The sequence below is a fragment of the Jaculus jaculus genome, chromosome 6 (assembly GCF_020740685.1).
Source record: "Jaculus jaculus isolate mJacJac1 chromosome 6, mJacJac1.mat.Y.cur, whole genome shotgun sequence".
Lineage (NCBI taxonomy): Eukaryota > Metazoa > Chordata > Mammalia > Rodentia > Dipodidae > Jaculus > Jaculus jaculus.
This window is the reverse complement of record NC_059107.1, coordinates 67,878,321-67,898,441: the sequence shown is the minus strand read 5'-3', so window position 1 is coordinate 67,898,441 and position 20,121 is coordinate 67,878,321. Positions and strand designations below refer to the sequence as shown.

General features: G+C 41.6%; 1 protein-coding gene across 4 annotated transcripts in view; it reads left to right on the top strand.

Moving 5' to 3' along the window:
* Nucleotides 1-20,121, top strand: part of LOC101610726 (phosphofructokinase, platelet) — a 74,292-nt gene that overhangs the window by 45,811 nt on the left and 8,360 nt on the right. For 2 of the 4 annotated variants that reach the window (XM_004662207.2, XM_045151907.1), the window contains 8 exons: nucleotides 948-1,040; nucleotides 1,396-1,521; nucleotides 3,262-3,326; nucleotides 4,028-4,097; nucleotides 4,330-4,476; nucleotides 7,775-7,845; nucleotides 10,664-10,751; nucleotides 11,832-11,984. In XM_004662207.2, the coding sequence (XP_004662264.1) occupies nucleotides 948-1,040; nucleotides 1,396-1,521; nucleotides 3,262-3,326; nucleotides 4,028-4,097; nucleotides 4,330-4,476; nucleotides 7,775-7,845; nucleotides 10,664-10,751; nucleotides 11,832-11,984 (813 nt within the window). Of the gene's footprint in view, nucleotides 1-947; nucleotides 1,041-1,395; nucleotides 1,522-3,261; nucleotides 3,327-4,027; nucleotides 4,098-4,329; nucleotides 4,477-7,774; nucleotides 7,846-10,663; nucleotides 10,752-11,831; nucleotides 11,985-15,664; nucleotides 15,818-20,121 lie in introns of all 4 variants that reach the window. The other 2 variants (XM_045151908.1, XM_045151906.1) reach the window with 2 other exon arrangements.

Genomic DNA, 20,121 nt, shown 5'->3' with positions numbered 1-20,121 from the left:
TTCACATCAGGGCTGTACACATTTAAGGCAGCTCTGAGGTAATACTTACCTTCTCATAAATTATAAATAATACTTTATTTTTAAAAAAATATTTTATTTATCTGCAAGTAGAGAAAGAGAGAGATTGAATAATATTGGGTGCACCAGAGTCTGTTGCTGCTGCAAACAAATTCTAGAAGCATTTGCCACTTTGTGCATCTGCCTTTACATGAGTGTTGGGGGATTGAACCTAGGCCTTCAGGCTTCACAAGCAAGCACCTTTAATAGCTGAGCAATCTCTCCAACCCTAAATAATGCTTTAAATTTATTTGTAAGGAGAGAAAGAGAAGGTGAGAGGGAGAGGGAAAAGAAGAGGGAGAGGGAGAAAGGAAGGAAGGAAGGAAGGGAGGGAGGGAGGGAGGGAGGGAGGGAGGGAGGGAGGGAGGGAGAGAATGGGTACACCAGGACCTCTTGCTGCTGCAAACAAACTCCAGATGCATGTGCTACATTGTGCATCTGGTTTTACATAGGTACTAGGGAATAAAATCCAGCTGTCAGTCTTTACAAGCAAGTACCTTAACCATTGAACAATCTCTCCAGCCCTGGAATAAAGCTTTTAACTTTATTAGGCCCAAAGGTCTAATCCATGAGTCTGCAGGGCCTACCTGGGCTATGTACAAAGACTGTTTCCAGTATCTAAAAAGCAACACATAAATAAGGTATTCTATTTGCTAACAAAAGCATTATTTAGAAAAAATAAATAAAATTTTAGATTGTTAGATAACAGTTGCCCTGAATATTTTTTCAGGAAGGGAAATTTAGAAATACTCATTTTTAACATTTACACCTAAAAGAATAAAAAGATCTTCACTTAGTGATAACATCCTGTTGTTAGAACACCTAGGCTGACCTACCCACATCATGGTCAGTAGGATTCTGTATTTCCTAATGGATATCTTTCTCTGTAGCTTGTGGTAAAGCAGCTGGGCTATGACACCCGGGTAACCATTCTTGGGCATGTGCAACGAGGAGGGACCCCTTCTGCATTTGACAGGATTCTGGTGAGTAAATTCGGAAAGTGGCAGACAAGGTCTCTGGGAAGGACATTCAAAGGCACCAGATGATTATGGAGGATGACCAATAGGCTCATCCCTGGAGACTCTAATAGCCCATACTCTTATTTTAAAGATCTTCTGAGACTTGCCATAGAAAGATTTTCTGACCCGAGGTCACAGCTTATGTGGGAAGTCAGTGGGAAGGACATGGATGCCAGAAGAGTAAAATCCAAGAGGTGGGAGAGTAATGTCTCAAGTGTAAACTTCCAGAAACCATCCCAGGGGACAGAAGGCATAACGGATAAAAACTATGCATTCTTAGTATTATCTGGCAGCTCTTAATTGCCATTGTCATTTCCAGGCCAGCCGCATGGGAGTGGAGGCAGTCATCGCCCTGCTGGAGGCCACCCCAGAGACACCAGCCTGTGTTGTGTCACTGAACGGAAACCAGTCTGTACGACTGCCCCTGATGGAGTGTGTGCAGATGGTAAGCATGGGCACTACTGGGTGGGCATGGACAGAGGTCACCTGTCAGGAAAAGCAGGTACATCAAGCCAACAGGGTCTGCTGATTCAGTGAACAATGGGTTCCATGGCTTTTCTGAAAGCAGGATGAACTACCCTGTAAGGGATGGCAGCAGGCTTCTTGCCTTCTCTGTTAAACTGCCTCATCCCTCCTTTCTTGTTTTATGTAGCACGTTTTGGTTGTTGCATGTGTATGTATGTGTACATAGCATGGATGCATGCACACATGTATGTTCATTATGTATATGTGATTGAGTGCACACATGTGTGTTCATGCTTATGGAGGCCAGAGTTTGACATCGGGTGTTTTCCTCTTCATTTTTGAGGCATGTTCTAGATATTCAGTGAGCCCCAGAGATCCTTTACCTCAATGCTGGGATTCTAGGTGTGGATCACCACAGCTAGCATTTTCAAATGGATGCTGGGAATCTGAAATCATGCATGCTGTGGCAAGCATTTATACCAAGTCATGTCTCTGGGCACTCCATGTGGCACCTCTAGTGGTAACCTCTCCTGAAGATGAATCTACTTCATCAGTGCCAGGGTACTCAGGGTTGCTGACTGTTCCCCAGTAGTCATATAAAAGTGCCTTAAAAGCCTTAATATGAATGATTACATGTTTATACATGTTACTTTTTCAAAAGAAGAAAGTGCTGTTATCTTTTATTTTACCAAAGCTTATGCATAACTGTTGGTGTATTTGATATTTGCAATGATCCTAGTATGTATGTCCTTTAAAGTACATTTAGAGAAAGAGCAAATGAGTAACATAAGCCAAGAGACTTGTTTAAAATAACCTTAATAACTTAATCCTAGAAGCCACCAGGAGTGAAGAAAGTCTATAATGTATGCATGTGTGGTGTAATGTATCTGTGGGTATGTGTTTGTATAAGTGTGGGTCTGTGTGAATGTGTGTGTATATGTCCTCAGGGACACAAGGACAGGAAATTGTTGAAATTGGGTCAGAGGCAATAGGCTTAAAGAGTCACAGCTTTGTACCACATGTGGGACATTTGAGCCTATTTCTCATTGTTGGTGTCTGTGTTCATCAAGAGACAAGTAAAGTAGATATGATATAACTTGACTTTTTTCAAACCATTGTATGGAGATTTCATATGTAAAAGCCATTGTGAGCCATTTGTGGAGAGCTAATGGTGTACTGGGGAACAAATGTAGGCAATGTTGCTGAAAGTAAGGGCATTTTTTCTTATTTTACAGATGAGGAATTGAAGTTTGGGGAGATGAGTAGTTTGCTCAAGATCAGACTACATTTAACTGGGGCCAGCCAGAGTATGTCAGCCCTGGTCCCTCCCCTCCCCTCATCCTGCCAGGAACCACATTCAGGGCCTTCAGCTCCCAGTAAGGTAGTGAGCTAGCTGTGTTTTGCCTTTCTCTACCTGAGAAATGTTTCCCCTAGCTTTTCACTTGTACTGTGTAGTTCTGACTCTATGGCTATGCATATCAGGGAGCACTTCCTCTTTCTTGGGGCTCACACTTAATGGCTAAACCCTGCTTTACAAGTTGCCAGCCAGTGTCAGGTAGAGATAGCTAGACCCAACCAACCTTGAGGTCACCAATCAGTCAATGGAGTCTGGTTATGAAAGGGGATCATCCAGCCATGGAGGAGCTCAATCAGTTCCCCTACCTTCTCTGTACCCACAGACATAAGTTTTGATGAATTTTTTCTTTCTTATTTTGTAAAGACCCAGGATGTACAAAAAGCAATGGATGAGAGGAGATTTAAAGATGCTGTAAAACTCCGTGGAAGGTGAGTTATTTTGCATTAAACTCCATTTGCTAGAAATTTAGGTTCTGGGCCTGATCATGGAAGCTCTTACAAGCTTGTTTATTATCCTCAGTATAGAAAATTTAAAAAAATCTAAACTTAAACTTAGGTAATAAGCAAGGCACCTGGTTTGTTTTTACATCAAAGTTGAAGGCAAAATGTCTATTTAGAACTCTTTTCTTATTTGTCATTTGGTATTTGGGGTTAGGATGGGAGCTGTTTAGATCCTAAGGAATTGCTTACCTAGCAGTTTGAAAAGACATATAAGTCAGGCGTGGTGGCACATGTCTTTAATCCCAGCACTCGGGAGACAGAGGTAGGAGGATCACCATGAGTTCGAGGCCACCGAGACTACGTAGTGAATTCCAGGTCAGCCTGGGCTAGAGTGAAACCCTACTTTGAAAAAAAAAAAGAGATATCAGCGGTAGCAAGAGAATACCATTTTCCATAGCCTGTTTCTGAAGTAGAGACAGACAACACCTTCAGTCCCTGTCCAGGGCTCTTCAGGACATGGGTACTATTTAAGTCTCCCTTTTCTCCAGTCATCAAGAAAACACTGAACATTTGTAGAATATTAATGTATGGTGAAATTTTCTCATGTGTCCCCCACAAGACACAACTAATGAGTGCTTTCTTATTGCCTATCCTCTCAACTTTGACCCAATAACATTGATTTTCTTCAGAAGCTTTGAGGGAAACCTGAAGATATACAAGAGACTTGCTATCAAATTGCCTGATGACCAGATCCCCAAGGTAGGTAGGCAGCCAGCTTCCAGCAATGCTTCAGTTCTCTAACAGCCTCAGTGCCAGTGCCCTTCAGCCCTCAGCACAGGTTCAAGTGTGGGTACATGGAAACTTGTCCTTGACCTTTCCATCATGACCTTTAGTCCACCTTTAAATGTGACACAGTATGGGCTTATATGTGTGTAGCATATAAGAGCTTGCACACTGTTGGTTACTCAGGCCTGCCTGCCTTGTATTTTAGAGCAATTGCAATGTGGCTGTCATCAATGTGGGGGCACCTGCAGCTGGGATGAATGCGGCTGTGCGCTCAGCTGTGCGCGTGGGAATTGCAGATGGTCACAAGATGTTTGCAGTCTACGACGGCTTTGATGGCTTTGCCAAGGGCCAGGTGAGTCTTATAGGAGCTGTTTAGGAAAATAGATATGATTACATGTGGGGAAGCCAGATCCTACACCACTAAGCATCTTCTAATGCTTAAAATGCAGGACTCTGTAACACTGTAGTGACTATTGCTTTGAGGGCTTTCTTGTCCTTTAGAATCTCACCCTAAGTGTTCAATTTTAAGCTATGGGCATTGTGTATTTTCAGTTTTTCCCAAAAGGCACTAGAGGATAATGTGGTATGATGATGGTCCCCTCACCAGCTGTTGTGAGCTTTGGGTGGGATACTAGGGCAACATATATAGCATGAAACACCCACTGAATAAAACAGTAACAAACATAGAGCTGGAGAGATGGCCTAGTAGTTAAGATCTTGCCTGTGAAGCCTAAGGACCCAAGTTCAATTCTCCAGGTCCCACGTGAGCCAGATGCACATAGTGGCACATGCATCTGGAGTTAATTTGCAGTGGCTAGAGGCCCTAGTGCAACCATTCTCACTTTCTCTCTCTGCACCTCTCTCTGTCTCAAATAAATAACTAATCAGAAAAAAAAATTAAAGCAGTAACAAAAATAATTATGGACTAGGGATGTAGCTAGAATGGTAGAACACTTGTTGCCTAGCATGTGTAAGACTCTGGATTCAGCCCCTAGCACTGAAAAAAAAAAAAAGCAAACAAGAAAACAGTATCCTGAGTGTGATATTATATCCCCTACTTCTATGCAATTTGCATATATTAATCTTTTCTTACACTAAATTGTAATCCTATTGTAATCTTCCTTTGACAAAAGTGAGGCACAGAGACATTCATTAAGTTGCCCTGGCTGACACAATGTAGTACTTGAACAGGATGCTGAGACTGCATATCTTCCTCTCCCAATCATTCCTGAACTAGTGGATGTTTAGTGTGGTAAATTCTCCATACTGTGGAGTGAAGCAGACTATGTAGTGCCTGTGTGTAGTTTGTATTTAGAGAAGGAAATGACAGGCAAGCAGACTAAGCTAGTGGATCATCTAGTCTGCCACACAGAGAACAGTGATGAAAAGACACCAAAGAAAGAACACAGTCCTCCTGGGGTCTGCATGAGGATCCTGCATAGCTTCTGGGAAGCCAATCTCAAACTAATGTGCTAATGTTAAAGGTCTTTGCACACACCCTGAGGTGGGGTGTTGCCTATGTTTCAGGATGGTGAGGGTTGTGCTGTCTAGTGAGAGGGATGAAGGTCAGCACAGAACAAGAACCAGGTCATCTACAGGCAGTCTTAGAAGTTTGCCTTTCACAGTGAATGAGGTAAGGGAGGCTCTTGAACAGGAGCATGGTATATTACAGGTTGTTATAGGTACCTTCTAGTGTCCATTAAAGGCAGAAGCAGGCAGACTAGGTGGGGCAATTTTCTAATCACCTTAGCAAAAAGTGCCAGTGATGAGAGGGCCATCTGACAACTGGAGAAAGTGAACAGTCTCCCAGGGTCTAGATGCATTTTGAAATCTGGGACCATAGAATTTGCTCACTCTATCTGTACAGGTGGGAAAAAGAAGCATAAGGTATTGTATTTTTGACTGGCACCCAGGAAAGCAGTAGAATTACAGTTTACATTGCAGGTGCTGGTTTTTGGGAAATCTGAGGAGCAGAGATTTAGAAATATTGATGTCTGTTACACATCTAAAGGGATGTGTTCATTTCAGCAGGTAGGTACTGTGCCTGATGTCTTTAAAAGATATGGCCTGGCAGAGTATAGAAAGTGATAAGAATTGAGGAATTTGAATTTCCCCCAAAGTGTAAGTGGATGTGGGTGAGATTGGAGGATCCAAACCAGAGTCCTCCAAACTTTGCTAGTAAGAGTAGAACCAGAGGAGTAGACACCTGACTGAAGACCAGGTGTGGCAGAGGTGAGTGACAGTTGCCTAATTGAGTCATAGCACTATGTAATATCTCCTGTCCATTCTTAGCAGCCAAGGGTGAGAAGGAACCCTTCCAGCCCTCAGGAATCTTGTCACTGCTCTTATCACACTTTAGAAAATGAACTGTCTTAAGCTTTATTTAAAGAACTGAAGCTTTCAAGATGATCTAGATAGTCATAGTTTTCATTGTTGGGCTCTTGCAGCTGCCTTGCATTAGCTTACAGATATGTGCACACATGTGCTTGGATAATCACCACTTGAGATGGGATGATGTATTTCTTTCAAATATAATTTACCTGGAGCCTTATCAGAACCATAGTAGAGGGGCCACCAAGGTAGCTAAAAAACCTAGGATCACATGATCAGCAGCTGGCAGACCTGGAGATCTTGTCTAGTGTGTTGTATTCTGTGGCTAATGCTGTGTTCATCATGGAATCCTTCCCAGATGATTAGGCTTCTACTTAGCAAAATTTCTGTGTTTGCTTTGTCTCTTTTTCTCTCTTTTTAAAAAACTATTTATTTATTTTAGAGAGAGGGAAAAAGAGGCAGATAGACAATGGGCATGCCAGGTCCTCTAGCCACTGCAAACAAAACCTGTGCCACCTGGTGCATCTGGCTTTATGTGGGTACTGGGGAGTCAAACCTGGGTCCTTTGGCCTTCCTGGCAAGCGCCTTAACCACTAAGTCATTTCTCCAGTCCCTTTCTCTTCTTTTTGTCTTTATGAAAAGAAATTTATTTTCGTCTTGATCAATTTACAAACCATAGTACTGATTTTATATCCTTTCCTAGGGATAGACTTTGGCCAGTTATCTACCCAAGGACACATGCTTCAGTTTAGAATGTGGGTTAGTCCCATAAGCAGGAAGAACAGTTTTATTGAAGCTCTTTGTTAATTTTCTTGTGTGTATGTGTGTGTGTGTGTAGTGTACATGCTTGTATGTATACATGTTTCTATGCCTGTGGGTGCATGTGTATGTGCTCTGTGCTTGTCTTTGGTCACTCTCCACCTTGTCGTTTTTGAGCAGGGTTCTCTCATGGAGCTCAGAGTTCACTAATTCAGCTAGATAAGCTAGCCAGCAAACCCCAGGGATCCATCTTTTTCTGCCTCCCTAGAACTAGCATTACAAGCATGTGCCCCTTCCTCTGCTGGACATTTTTCCTGATCCAAACTCAGGTCTTAAGCTTGCAGTTTACCCACTGAGTCATCCCCTAGGTGCCTCATTATTGATTGTTTAACCTTAAAAGAATTCTTTCCACCTTGCTCATTTAGCATCACTATGAGAAAACACAGTCTTGTATCTTCATAGGTCTTCATGGGAACTCATTTAAGTATAGAAACTTGAGCTATTGTTATGGGTAATTCCTTCTCACTTCAGCTGTTTTCAATCCATGTTTTACACATTAGATCAAAGAAATCGGCTGGACAGATGTTGGAGGTTGGACTGGCCAAGGAGGGTCCATTCTTGGGACAAAACGGTAATTTCCCAATCTGTTCTCTAACAAGCTCTTCAAAGAAGAAAGGTATATTCTAGAAAAGAGTGGCTGGGCATAGATATTTCTAGTTCCCTGTAAGGAATTCTAGTGGGAAGATGATGGAGCAAATTTCTACCATTGCTTTGGGAACCCAGTTATATTTTAGGATGAATCCCAGTATGTGGAAAAAGAGGGCAGATTGGGTGGGGATGTAGCTCAGTGATAAAGTACTTGCCAAGCATGCATGAGGCCCTAGATTCAATCAATCCTTAGTACCTTAAAATGAAAGGAAAAATACATTGTGAATACTGTTGTCCATTAATTCCTTGTATACATTTATTTGAAGAGCAAAACAGCTTGAAAAAATCTCTTGTCTCATTTTGGTCACAAAACTGAGAGATGTTTACCAAGCTTGAGTCATAGTAACCATGCTACTGTGTAAACAAGTACTTAAGCATTGCTGAACAAGCTTTCTCTTGGTGGGAATGACAGAGATGAACACCTGATGACTAAAGGCTCAGTCCCACAGCTGAAGAAATGACCTGAATAGTTCCAGAGAAAAACATAGTTTTAGCCAAGCATAGTGGCACATGCCTTTAATCCCAGCACTTGAGAGGTAGAGGTAGGAGAATCACTATGAGATCAAAGCCATCATGAGACTACATAGTGAATTTCATGTCAGCCTGGGTTAGTGCAAGACCCTACCTTGAAAAGCAAAAAAAAAAAAAAAAAAAAAATTCTGAATTATAGAATTATAGTGTTCCCTTGTAACTGGGGCTAGGATATTTTAACAAGGTATGTTTATTTAATGTTGAGTCTGAGTCTTCACAGTTTATTGGGGAAGGAAAGTAATTTATTGGTTAACTCTAATACATGTAGCATTCTATATTATTGTGATTTACTATCTGAAGGGAATAAAATCAACCCTTTGTTTGGCTTTAAAATCTGAGGGCTTCCAGTGTCACCTGGCTGCAGGTTGAAATTCTATGGTATGGATTAGTTCTCTAGAGACATTTGGTGTTGGTACTTTGGGTAGGAGAGCCCTTGCTAGACAGAGATGGATCTATAATGTGCTTCCTGGGTCTCTGTAGAGTGGTTGCCATACTCCAGCCACAATTCTACTTTACATAAGGCAAGAATAGCATTACTACCCAGCAGTTAGGGCAATGTGTTGGCATCTGTAGACACATGCTTCAAATGTAAGGTGTTTCAGGCTGGGAGGGTTTTGTACTTACATATATCTACTTGTTTGCTTTAGTTTTCCATGTTGAAATAATACTAGTCTATTTCTTTTATATTTACCAAAAGTATTAGTACTTTCTTTTTCTCCTATAAGCATAAAAAAAAGATTTAAAGTGTCAGATGGAATCTTGGGACTTGGTATAGCCAAACATCATTTGTCTAGTGGTGTCACATGTTGATTATGTCATCTGATGTAGAAGGTAACCCAAGATAGGAATGTAAGTGTGGGGTGCATGTGGTTTTTAATGGAAACTAAACTGGGTAATACATAAAAGTTATTGTGAAAACAAAATTTTTCCATTTAAAAATTATTAACAATTATAAGCTATTGTTTTTGTTCTGATAAGCCAGTAAAATTCTTTTTTTTTTTTTTTTTTTTTTTTGAGGTAGGGTCTCACTCTGGTCCAGGCTGACCTGGAATTAACTCTGTCATCTCAGGGTGACCTTGAACTCATGGCAATCCTCCTACCTCTGCCTACTTTTGGTTTTTTTGAGATAGATTTTCATGTAGCTCAACTGGCCTAGAACTTGCTATATAGCCCACAGTGCAGGCTGGTCTTGAACTCATGATCCTCTATCTCCTGAATGCTGGGATGATAGGTATGCATCACCATACCAGGCTGAAGCACTAGAATTCTTTTTAGGTTGAACTATTAGCTGAAATATTTCTTTCCACTTACATTTATTTATTTATTTATTTATTTTGCAGTACTGTGAATTGAACCTAGGGCCTCACACATGCTAGGGAAGCACTCTACTAGTGATCTAAATCTTCAGCTCGCCCACTTCTGAACAACATTTTTTTATTAATGTTTATTATAATTATTAACACTATGTTTCATATGGATACACCATGTGTGGGTACCCTCTTTTCCCTTATCCTTGCCCCCATTCCATTGGGGACACTCCTCAGTGAGGTTGCAGGTATTCTCCACGGGGTTGTGGTTTAGGCATTATGGAAGTTATAGTCACTTATTTTTGTGGGGAGGGAATGCCTCAGGGCATGATGTCTCAGCTTGTGGCTCTTACAGTCTTTCCCATCCCCTCTTCTCTGATCTGTGGTGGGTTTTAAGTCTTCTTTAGTGATATGAGCTCTTAGGAGCCTCTGGATCTCTGCTTTGGTAGGTGCTGAGTATCATCAGGGTCTGTCTCCTACACCCTGGTGCTGATTGCCAGGTTCACTATTGAAGCAGCACGCTTGCTTGTCTCCCCAATTCCTCTGTGGTTTCAGCTGTGGCTTGGTGGAAGTGTGAGGGGTAGTTTATCTCTTCTGTTCTTGCTACCTTCTGAAAAAGAAGAACAGATTCTCCAACGTAGAGTAAAGTCAGCATAGTAAAAAACACTCTCTTGAGAAGTGATACCTGACCGTTCCTGTTGTGGGTGACAATTCCCCAGCACTCTGCTGCCCAAGTGCTATCTGCCAATCACAGTGGCACAGAGAAGTAATGATCTGCGTACTTCTTCATGCCACCAAGTTTGGCTGTAGACAGGAGGTGAGGAAAGCCAGGGGGAACAGAGTAGTTTCTAAGGGGTTGATAACTATGGGTCTGCTCTCACCTCCTGGCCTGTCCATTTTTAGCATCCTACCTGGAAAATACATGGAGAAGATCGCTGAACAGATGCGCATCCATAACATCAGTGCCCTCTTGGTCATTGGTGGATTTGAGGTATGTGATTGTTGCTTCCTTACTCTGCTTCTAAGTTTTAGAGGTGTGAGTGACAACCCTTGTGTGTTGGCCTCACACAAGTGTAGTTTTGTTAGGTATTCTTCAAGAACTGAAATTGATTCTAGGTTCCCCAGCACTGATTGCACTTATAGGTTCCCCTGGCTAATTGCACTTCAAAATAACATGTCAGCAAGATGGGCACAAAGCTAGGCATGGTGACACATGCCCGTAATTCCAACACAGCGAAAGCTGGATTGCTACAGGTTTCAGGTCATCTAGGGCTGCATAGCGAGACCCTGTTTCACAAAACAACAAGCACATACAAAAAGAAAAAAAAAAAAAAAAGGACAAAAAGATGTGGCACAGGAATGACCCCTTTCCTGTAAAGTAAATTAGTAGGGAAGCACAAAGCCCCCTCAGTTAAGGCAATTTTTTACGTGAGTTCTGGTTTGTTTTCATTCTGTAGAAATCATTCTGTATTGGAATTTGAAACCCAATGGCAGTTTGGAAATGAAGGTAGTTACATGATTAGGTTTTTTATTTTTCAAGGTAGGCTTTCAATCTAGCGCGGGCTGACCTGAAATTTACTCTGTAGTCTTAGGGTGGCCTCAAACTCACAATAACCTTCCTACCTTGTCCTCTCAAGTGTTGAGATTAAAAGTGTGTGCCACCACACCCAGCCATGTTTAGTTTAGTTTTTTTTTTTGTTATTGTTAAATTACTTAGTAGATTAATCATGTCCTCTTCAATAAAGAACAGTCCCATAAACATTTTTTTCAGTCACTTGATAGATATGAAAGAACCTCATATAACCAGACTCCCACCCATAAGAAACTGTCTTACTCCTAAATGTTAATGTCCCTTTAATTACTTTGTGCTTTGGAGCCCATGTATCTTTTCCTATGGTTTTAATGCATTTCTGTGTTGGTTTTTTTAGTGGTCTCTGATCTTCCACTTGTACCCTGTGTGTTGTGGTAGCAGTGGCTCCCTGAGGCTCTCCCATGCTCACTTATTCCCAGTGATAACTCTCCATGCCCCTCTCCCTCCCTGGCCCCGCAGTCACACACACTTATCTGACAGGCCTACCTGGGACTCCTAGAGCTGGCAGCTGCCCGGGAGAAACACGAGGAGTTCTGTGTCCCCATGGTTATGGTTCCTGCTACTGTCTCGAACAATGTGCCCGGTTCCGATTTCAGCATCGGGGCAGACACAGCTCTGAACACTATCACGGACGTAAGTGTGTGTGTGCCAGCAAAGCAGGTGCAGCTTATGCTAATTCGAGGTCCTGGGCCCTTTATCTACCAGTACACATCCTTTGGCCAGCTTCCATGCAAATGAATGAATGAGATCTGCTTTTGTTTGTTCCAGAAAAGTATGTTGAAAACATCCTTTAGATTCTGAAAATCATTGTGTAGCTCCCTAAAATTTTATCACCAATTCCCCCTATGCTGGGATGACAGGTACCCACTATCAAGGCCCAGGCAGCAACAGTGGCACTTGTAGCACTAGTATTATTAGACCTGTATTTTCTGATTTGGTAATGACTAAACTTAGGTTTTTTTGTTTGGACTGAGAACTTTCTTTCACCCTGACATCAGTCCTGGATCCATGCTCTTCTACTTGACATTTACAGTAGAAATGGAATTAAATATTTTGTAATTTTTATTCATTGAATCTTCATCACTGCTTGTACTTAGTATATTTTTAGTTTTGGCTGTTACCATTAATTCACTGTTTTAAATTGGCAATCTTCAATTGCATCTAAAAATTAATGCTGTTTAATTTTTTTGCCCAAAGGCAATAACAAAAGTAGATACATACTCTAGTGTAGTATTGGTAAATCATACTTGGTAATTTATATGGGAGTTTGGAGATCACTAAGATAATACATTTCAGTTTTATTTTTTTTATTTGGCCTAAATTTTTTCATTAACTCTCAAGTTATTTTTCTTGGGAGATCTAGTTCTTATAAAATTTTATCACCAATTTTTTATCTAATCAAATTTTTTATCTAAGATTATTTTTACCCCTTGAGCTCTTTCCACCAAACTTATTCCTAGTACTGGCAAATAAAGACCCAAAGCTTTCATAATAAAACACAAAAATGGTAAGTAATGCTTGGTACTAATTTCTTACTTTTCTGAACCTGTTAAAGCTTCTTTAGTTCTTTCCTAAAGCCAAGTGTCCATTATGTCTTGGAAGCATTGTTGATTTCATTTATTCTCAGTGACTAACCTGTTCCTTCAATGTTGCATGTGCTTTCTGATGACTGTCACTATTGCTTTTGCTGCTGCTATTGTGAATTCAGGTTCAGGATGGATCCTCATTTGTGAATGGAAAGATTCTGCCAGAACATGGATTGCACCTTTTTTTTGGTGGTGGTAGAACCCAGGGCCTTGAACATGCTAAATATGAACTGTATCAATGAGTTAAGAGTCTCACTATTTTTTTTCCCTTTACTCACCTCAGCTAGATTTTGAGTCTGTGTAAGCAGATTTTGCAGGAGAAACAAGATTCCTTTTTCAAAACTCCCTTGTCACCTATCATCACTTTGTCAATCCCTTTATGGGGTTGGTAGGGAATCTGGAAACTGTCATTTGTAATTAGTGGTCACCTAGGTCAAGTTGGATATTTATGTCCTTATGGATATTTGATGTGCACTGTCATCCACACTATTATGATTTATAATAATTTATAATTTCAAGCTCCTCTGCTATCAAAAACTGCTATGCCCCAGATTTTAGATAATATAATATATACATATTGTTGAAAATATGAAATTCAAAATACAGAGGAGAAAAAAAACACATCTATTACCTTTCCCTTTTATTACCCTCAGAGGGATATTTTTTGTGATATTCCTTTAATGTTTTATTTTATTTGAGTATTTCAAAGCTAGTTTAGCCAATGGTAATATGTGAGAAAGAAAAAGAATGGACTAGGTAGGTTGGCATTGCTGGGGCTCCAGGCTTGATCAAACATGGTAAGTGAATGTATATGTGTATGCTCTTTGTTGTCCACTGTTTCTGAAGCTCTGGTGAATAGGTCATCTTAATTCTATGATCTCATGGGTCATGTCCAAAGCCAGGCCAGCTGGGTTAATCCCAGTGAATATTGCCAACTGCTTTGGAGCCAGGAATGAGTGAGGGATGAGAAGGTAAAGGGAGCAGACTATGGACCAGTATAAGCATCTTAGACAAAATAGAAGTTGATTCCCTTTTAGAATCTTGAAGTTAGGTCTGAAGTAGGCTGGACTGGCCACAAAAATGAAAGGGAGGTTGACTTCCTCTCCAGAAAATGAGGACACGAAGTGACTCTACACAAGGTCCCTCCTGCTGGCAGATTCAAAGACCCTTAGGGATTCACAGAGTTAGAAGAGGCAGTATTAGTTTGCTGACCTTTCCCTGTAGTGTAAATCAAGTGTCCTAAAGAAGTCACCCATGTTCATATCCGGACTCTGTGTCTAGAGTATTATAGCTGCCTGTTGGGCTCTAGATGGCCTCTCAGTTTACAATACCTGTATATCTCCCATTGCCAACTGGGTGCTTAGGAATTGGAAATTTGTCAGCTTTGGGTGATTTTGCATCTAAGGAACACTTGTGATGTTGCAGGACATTTTGCTTTGTCAAAGTTGGCATCTTATGGGTAGATGAATGCCAAGCCCAGCTGAGGTGGAGGTGGAAAGCCAGCCAAGATGGGCTTAGCAAAGACCCCTGTTCTTATCCAGTACTGACTGCCCTGTCTGACCTTCTGACTGATCTCTCCAAAGACTAACCTACAGCAGGTCCACAACCCACTGTCCAGAATCTTCAGGTCACACAAGCTCTAGAATTAGACTATTTTGGATTCCAGAAGGGAAAAGCAGTCCAGAAAAGGAAAGGCAGAAAGGTAGCCACCATTTATTGTAGCATCCTTCTGGAGAGACATGTGTTCCATGCTACATCCTAATTATAATATTCCTGGAGTGAACTGTATTAATGTTCACATTAAGAAAGATAAATATCACTATACATGGGTCAGGCTTGGCACAAAAACATTTTTTTAAAAAGTACCTTGCTGTGTTGAGAACTGTTTAGATTTAAGAACGGTGGGTAAATGGATCTGTATCTCACCACTAACCTGGCTAATACCTTGGAGCAGATACTTAAAACTTCTTACAATGGCTAGAGAATATCTTACTTTCTTGACATCAAAGTAGATTAATTCCACTTGGAATTCCAAAGCTGATCTATTCTGCTTTGTATAAGCACTGCTCAATGACCCAGAAGGAACATGGATTCTCCTAGTGGAGAACAAAGACACATCAAAGCCAACTTTGGTCCTGTAGTGGACCTGCAGGTAATGTGACTGCATGTCTCCTTTCATGTCTGCCTTTAGCAGTCATACAGTGCCTGCCTGAAGGTGACCCTACTCTGCCTTGGTAATGCCAGTCATTTGATGGTATCCTTGTAGCCCTGTGCTCGTACTCTTCTCCTCTCCTTCACCTCTCCTGCAGAAGTAATGAGATTGGCATTGCACATAGAACTTCAAAACCTCATTGGCTTGCCCCAACTACTCCGAGATGCCAAGTAAGAAGTAGCTATTGTGTCTAACGACTAACTCATTGATGGCATCTCTGTTCCCCCTGTCTGCTGCCTGCTTTGCTACCTGCTTTGCACCACTGCGACTCTGCTACTTGGTGGCCTCCTCCTGTGGGACAAAGGGAACCAGGATAAGGGCTGTCCACGCATACTTAAGGAATACCCTGCTCAAATGCATCCAGGCTTCCCCTGGGCTCTGTTGACCCACATGGAACAGCTCCTCACTGGCAACTCAGTTCTCTCCCTGACATATCCCTGGAGCCACTGTCCATGCACAGCGACTGGCAGGTAAAGTACGGTGCCTTGCTAACTGCCATGGTCCTGCTGCTTCAGGCTTACCATGCTGTGATCATGATGGCTGATGCTCGCGATAAACACAAGGAGTTTTGCATTCCTATATGTGTCGTGCCTGCCACTATTAGCAACGGTGTGCCAGGCACAGACATAAGTCTTGGTTCTGATACTGGCCTGAATGTGGTGGTTGAGGTAAGAGACCTTCTGCTTCTACTCATGCTTTGTTTTGTTTGCTTTGTCTTAACTGTATTTCCTTTTGCTTTAAAACTGCCCAAGGGATCATATTCCTAACTTGAGGTCTTTAACTTTGGTCTGTCTCACTCCAGCTACAAATAAAAAGTAGAATCCCTTCCACATATTCAGAATGAATGAGCTGAATTTTCTCTTTATGTGGTTGTTTTATCTTAGATTTTATAACAGGATAATGGTTTCTAATTTCTCTTGGGGAGAGCCTACTTTAATTGACAAAAACAAACTACTATGTATATATAGACCTGAGTGCAATATTTCTGTACCATCCAAGTAAGGTGATCTGGGGACATCATTTCTGGCAAGGTCTACTGCTTCCATCGAAAAAAAATAAAAATAGTTATAGATGTGATGCTAGAGAAGGGTTACAGAACATGTCTCAGGAATGAGCAAAAAGGACAGGGTTTAGGTACTCTGTAAGTACAAATGTTCCTAAATTGGGCACTACTGATGAGTCTGTGCTCAAGGAGTCCCAGGCCACTGCTTGGAAACTCTTGCTTCCTGATGAGATGAGGCTTTACAAAAGTCACATTTTCCCAGGGGGATGGCTTTATCAACCATATCCTGCCCAGAGATGGACCAACAAGCAGGTCTTAGATGTGGTACTGATATCTACATTGTAACATGTTTAACAAACATGCTGGACTCACATGGATCCAACATGCTGACACAATGGTTTCTGGTAGTGCCAAAGACCTTTGCTGAAGGCAGTGGTTACCCAATAGCAAAACAGATGGTGGCTAAGCATGTTGTCAAGCAGGTACCATGTCCAGCCACCTCCCTGAGGGCAGCTGCTGACCTCTTATTTAATCTGGCTCCAGAGTTTGCAATGAAAAAAATCTGCCGGAGTGAATCCTAAATTCATCTTGGCACAGAACCTCAGACACTGCAGTTTTATTTCCACATTCATTGATTTGAGTTAAATCATAAGGAGAGGGAAAGACCCCACTGAAGTCAAACACCCTAAGTCTCTGTTAAAATCTTAGCATAGTACTCTTAAATGGATGGACATGTATGTGTCTCTCTTGTGTCTTGGCTGTGGCCTCAGTTCATAATCAACATGGAAGTCCATATGGTTCATATTCATCCTCCCCAGTGTTCTGCTTATTTGCGTTTTAGGTCAAATCACACACAAGCCAGTCACTGAAGGCTTTAGGGCCTATGCACATACCTGAGCTTTTTTTTCTGTTACTTCATAGGCAGAAGGCTTGGATACTTGTGCATGCTGTAACACTATCAGTTTGCACACAGCATACATATACCCTGGCTTCACTGACTGGAAAATTAGTGTCACTCAGTTCCCTGCTAGACCATAATGGACTAGGGTCCCTCCTGCCCAGCCCATGGCCTATCTGTTTCTGCAGCCAGCTACCCTAAAGGAATAGCATAGTTAGGGGGAAAAAAACTCCTAGCTTGTTAGTGACAAGACCTGATTGCTCACACACTAACATCCATTGGCATTTCTTCATGTCATAACACTGTAGTGAACACTTTCTTGATTCACCTTCACTTAGAGTTTTGGAGAGACTATAACAGAGCTGGGGATATAGCTCAGTTTATAGAGTGCTTGCCCATTAAGCATGAAGCCCTGAATTCAATCCATGACATTCTATAAGCTGAATATGGTAGAGTACCTGCTTGTAATCCCAGCACTTGTCAGGTACAGTCTTGAGGATTCAAGGTCATTCTATATAATGGCACTCCATCATTCCCTTCCATCCAGAAATCCAGAAGTCAGGAAAGCCCTTCCATGTGCCACCAACACATGTCTGATGACATTGGTGTCCTGACCTTTTCCTTGCCTTGTCCTACTTTTAGTAATTGAAGAAAACATTGCTAAAATAGCTTACGGTTTCTAAAAGAAGCTAATTGAAACCTCTAGCTGCAATCTATGTAATGAGAGAGTACTTTTGTGTGTGCGTTTTACTTTGCTCTATATTTTTCCTCTAATTAAACATTTTACACAGATTATTTCATATCTTCTGAAAACTCAAAAGACTAGCAAGCTACATAACAGTCATAGAGAAAAATACATTACAATTCATATATATTTCCTTTCCTATTTCATCTTTTTTTTAAATTAGTTTTTTACTCAGTGAATACATTCAAGTTGGTACCATTGTTACCCACCTCTCTGTCCTCCCCCCTCCACCTGGACCCTCCTAGTTGGGGTATATAGCTCATGCACTGCGGGGTTAGCCATCAGTTATGGGATGAGAGAGTATTTTAGGAACATTGTACTGATACTCCAGGCAAAGACAGATCATTCCAACCACTCTGTTGTTTTTATAGTCAGTAGCATACAGAATTAATGGCCTTTTCTTAGATGTCAAGTCCAGCGAGTATAAGCTCCTTTATGTTTTAATGATAGCTCATCTGCATCAGAGTTTGAAGATACTTGTATATAAGCCTGGCTTGAGCCCAAGAACCTGTTTGCCAATTATTCTTTCATCCTTAAGTGACGGTAGCATTGCTCCTTGGGTTAGCAACAACAGAAAATGGGCACATAGGGTAGATGAAGTTGTAACTGAAACCCGTGTGCTTTTGCAACCTTGGAAGGACCTGGCATCCACCAACCTGTCCCAGCATAGCCACACCTGCTCTGCAGCCCCATTCTTTCCCACCCCACAGAATGACTCTTTAACAAAGACCAAATGGTCAACTGTGCTTGAATGCTGTAGAAAGATATCCAATAATCCCTTGTCCTTAATCCCATATCTGTTTCTTAAGTACATAAATAATTATTTTGGAAGACTGAGTCTGTATCACAGATATTCTAGAATTGAATGGTTTTAATCAAACTTAGGTTTGTTCATCAGAGTGCTCTTTTAATATATTCTATTTTCATTTATTGATTTACTTGACAGAGAAAGGGAGAGAGAGAGAGAGAGAGAATGGGCACACCAGGGCCTCTAGTCACTGCAAACGAACTCCAGATGCATGTGCCCCCTTGTGCATCTGGCTAATGTGGGTCTTGGGGAATCGAACCTGGGTCCTTTGGCTTTGCAGGCAAATGCCTTAACTGCTAAGGCATCCCTCCAGCCCCAGAGTGCTCTTTTAGACAGGACCCCATAAGAGCATTTCCAAATTGTTAAGATTTGACCTGATTGCACAGACCCACTTTGCAACTCTCAGGCTCCTTCCTATATGACTTCACTCTCCTCTCATTGCTGGGGAGACTAGTTTAGGAAATACTGTATCTTTGGCTTTGGTCTGGCTGGCTGATGGGTAGGCCAAGTGGCATGTGTACTTATTAAGTATCTACTGTGCTGGGGGCACAGCTGGCTGCCAAGGATACTGCAATTACATGAGCTCAGTTCAGCCCTGGATTCCTGTCTTTGAGGGAGTTGTATCAAAAGAAGAGAGTACTCCCAAGTCTAATAGTCACACAAGTAACAGCAGGAAAATTCACTGGTGTGAAGAAAGGACACAAAGAGTTACAAGAGTCCCTGCCACAGGAATTGTTCAGTTCTAGAGGTCAGAGTCTTCTGAGGAAAAAAAAGTTTAACTGGGTCACAGATTAACTAGGCAGGAAGGAGCCTCCTGAGTTTCCTCTGACTGTGTTAACCAGTGACCACAAACTAGATATATTAAAGAAATACTCCCCAATATACCCACAGCTTTGAAAGGCTGAAGTCAGGAAACTGAAGTCAAGGTGAGGGCTTGTAGGGAAGAGGCTGTTCCCGAGTCTTCTAGTTCCCAGAATTGTATTTCTGCCAGTCTTGTAGCCCCTGCTTTCTCTTGCATCCTCCTTGAGCATGAAGCATCTTGCTCCATTGCACAATGTGCTGCTTCTGCACCCTATCCTCCTCTGCCTCCATCTTATAATGATGCATAATGGCATCTGTATAAAGGAATGTTCCCAAGTTCCAGGGAGTAGAGGAGCAGGGACAAGACACCTTACAACCATGCCTGGAGATCAGTATGTGTGAAGGCCCAGAGGAGGCTTGGAGTTCAACACATCTCTAGGGCAGTACAGTGGATAGAGCTAGGAGCTATGTCTGGTACTGGGTATTAGCAGGGCTAGGGAATCCATCTAAAGAATTGATGCATACTCAAAGAAGTAATGGAGGGTTTTGAGCAGGTTGAGAGTTCACAACAAGGTTTGGCTTGCATAGATGGATTTTGGTTTTGTTGTGAACACATTGGATGCTGAGAGTCAGGTTAGAGGCTTTCACAGTCTTGTGGAGATGAATAACACTTAGATGTGTGCCACAAGTTGGAGGTAGTAGGTGGATTTTTCTGCT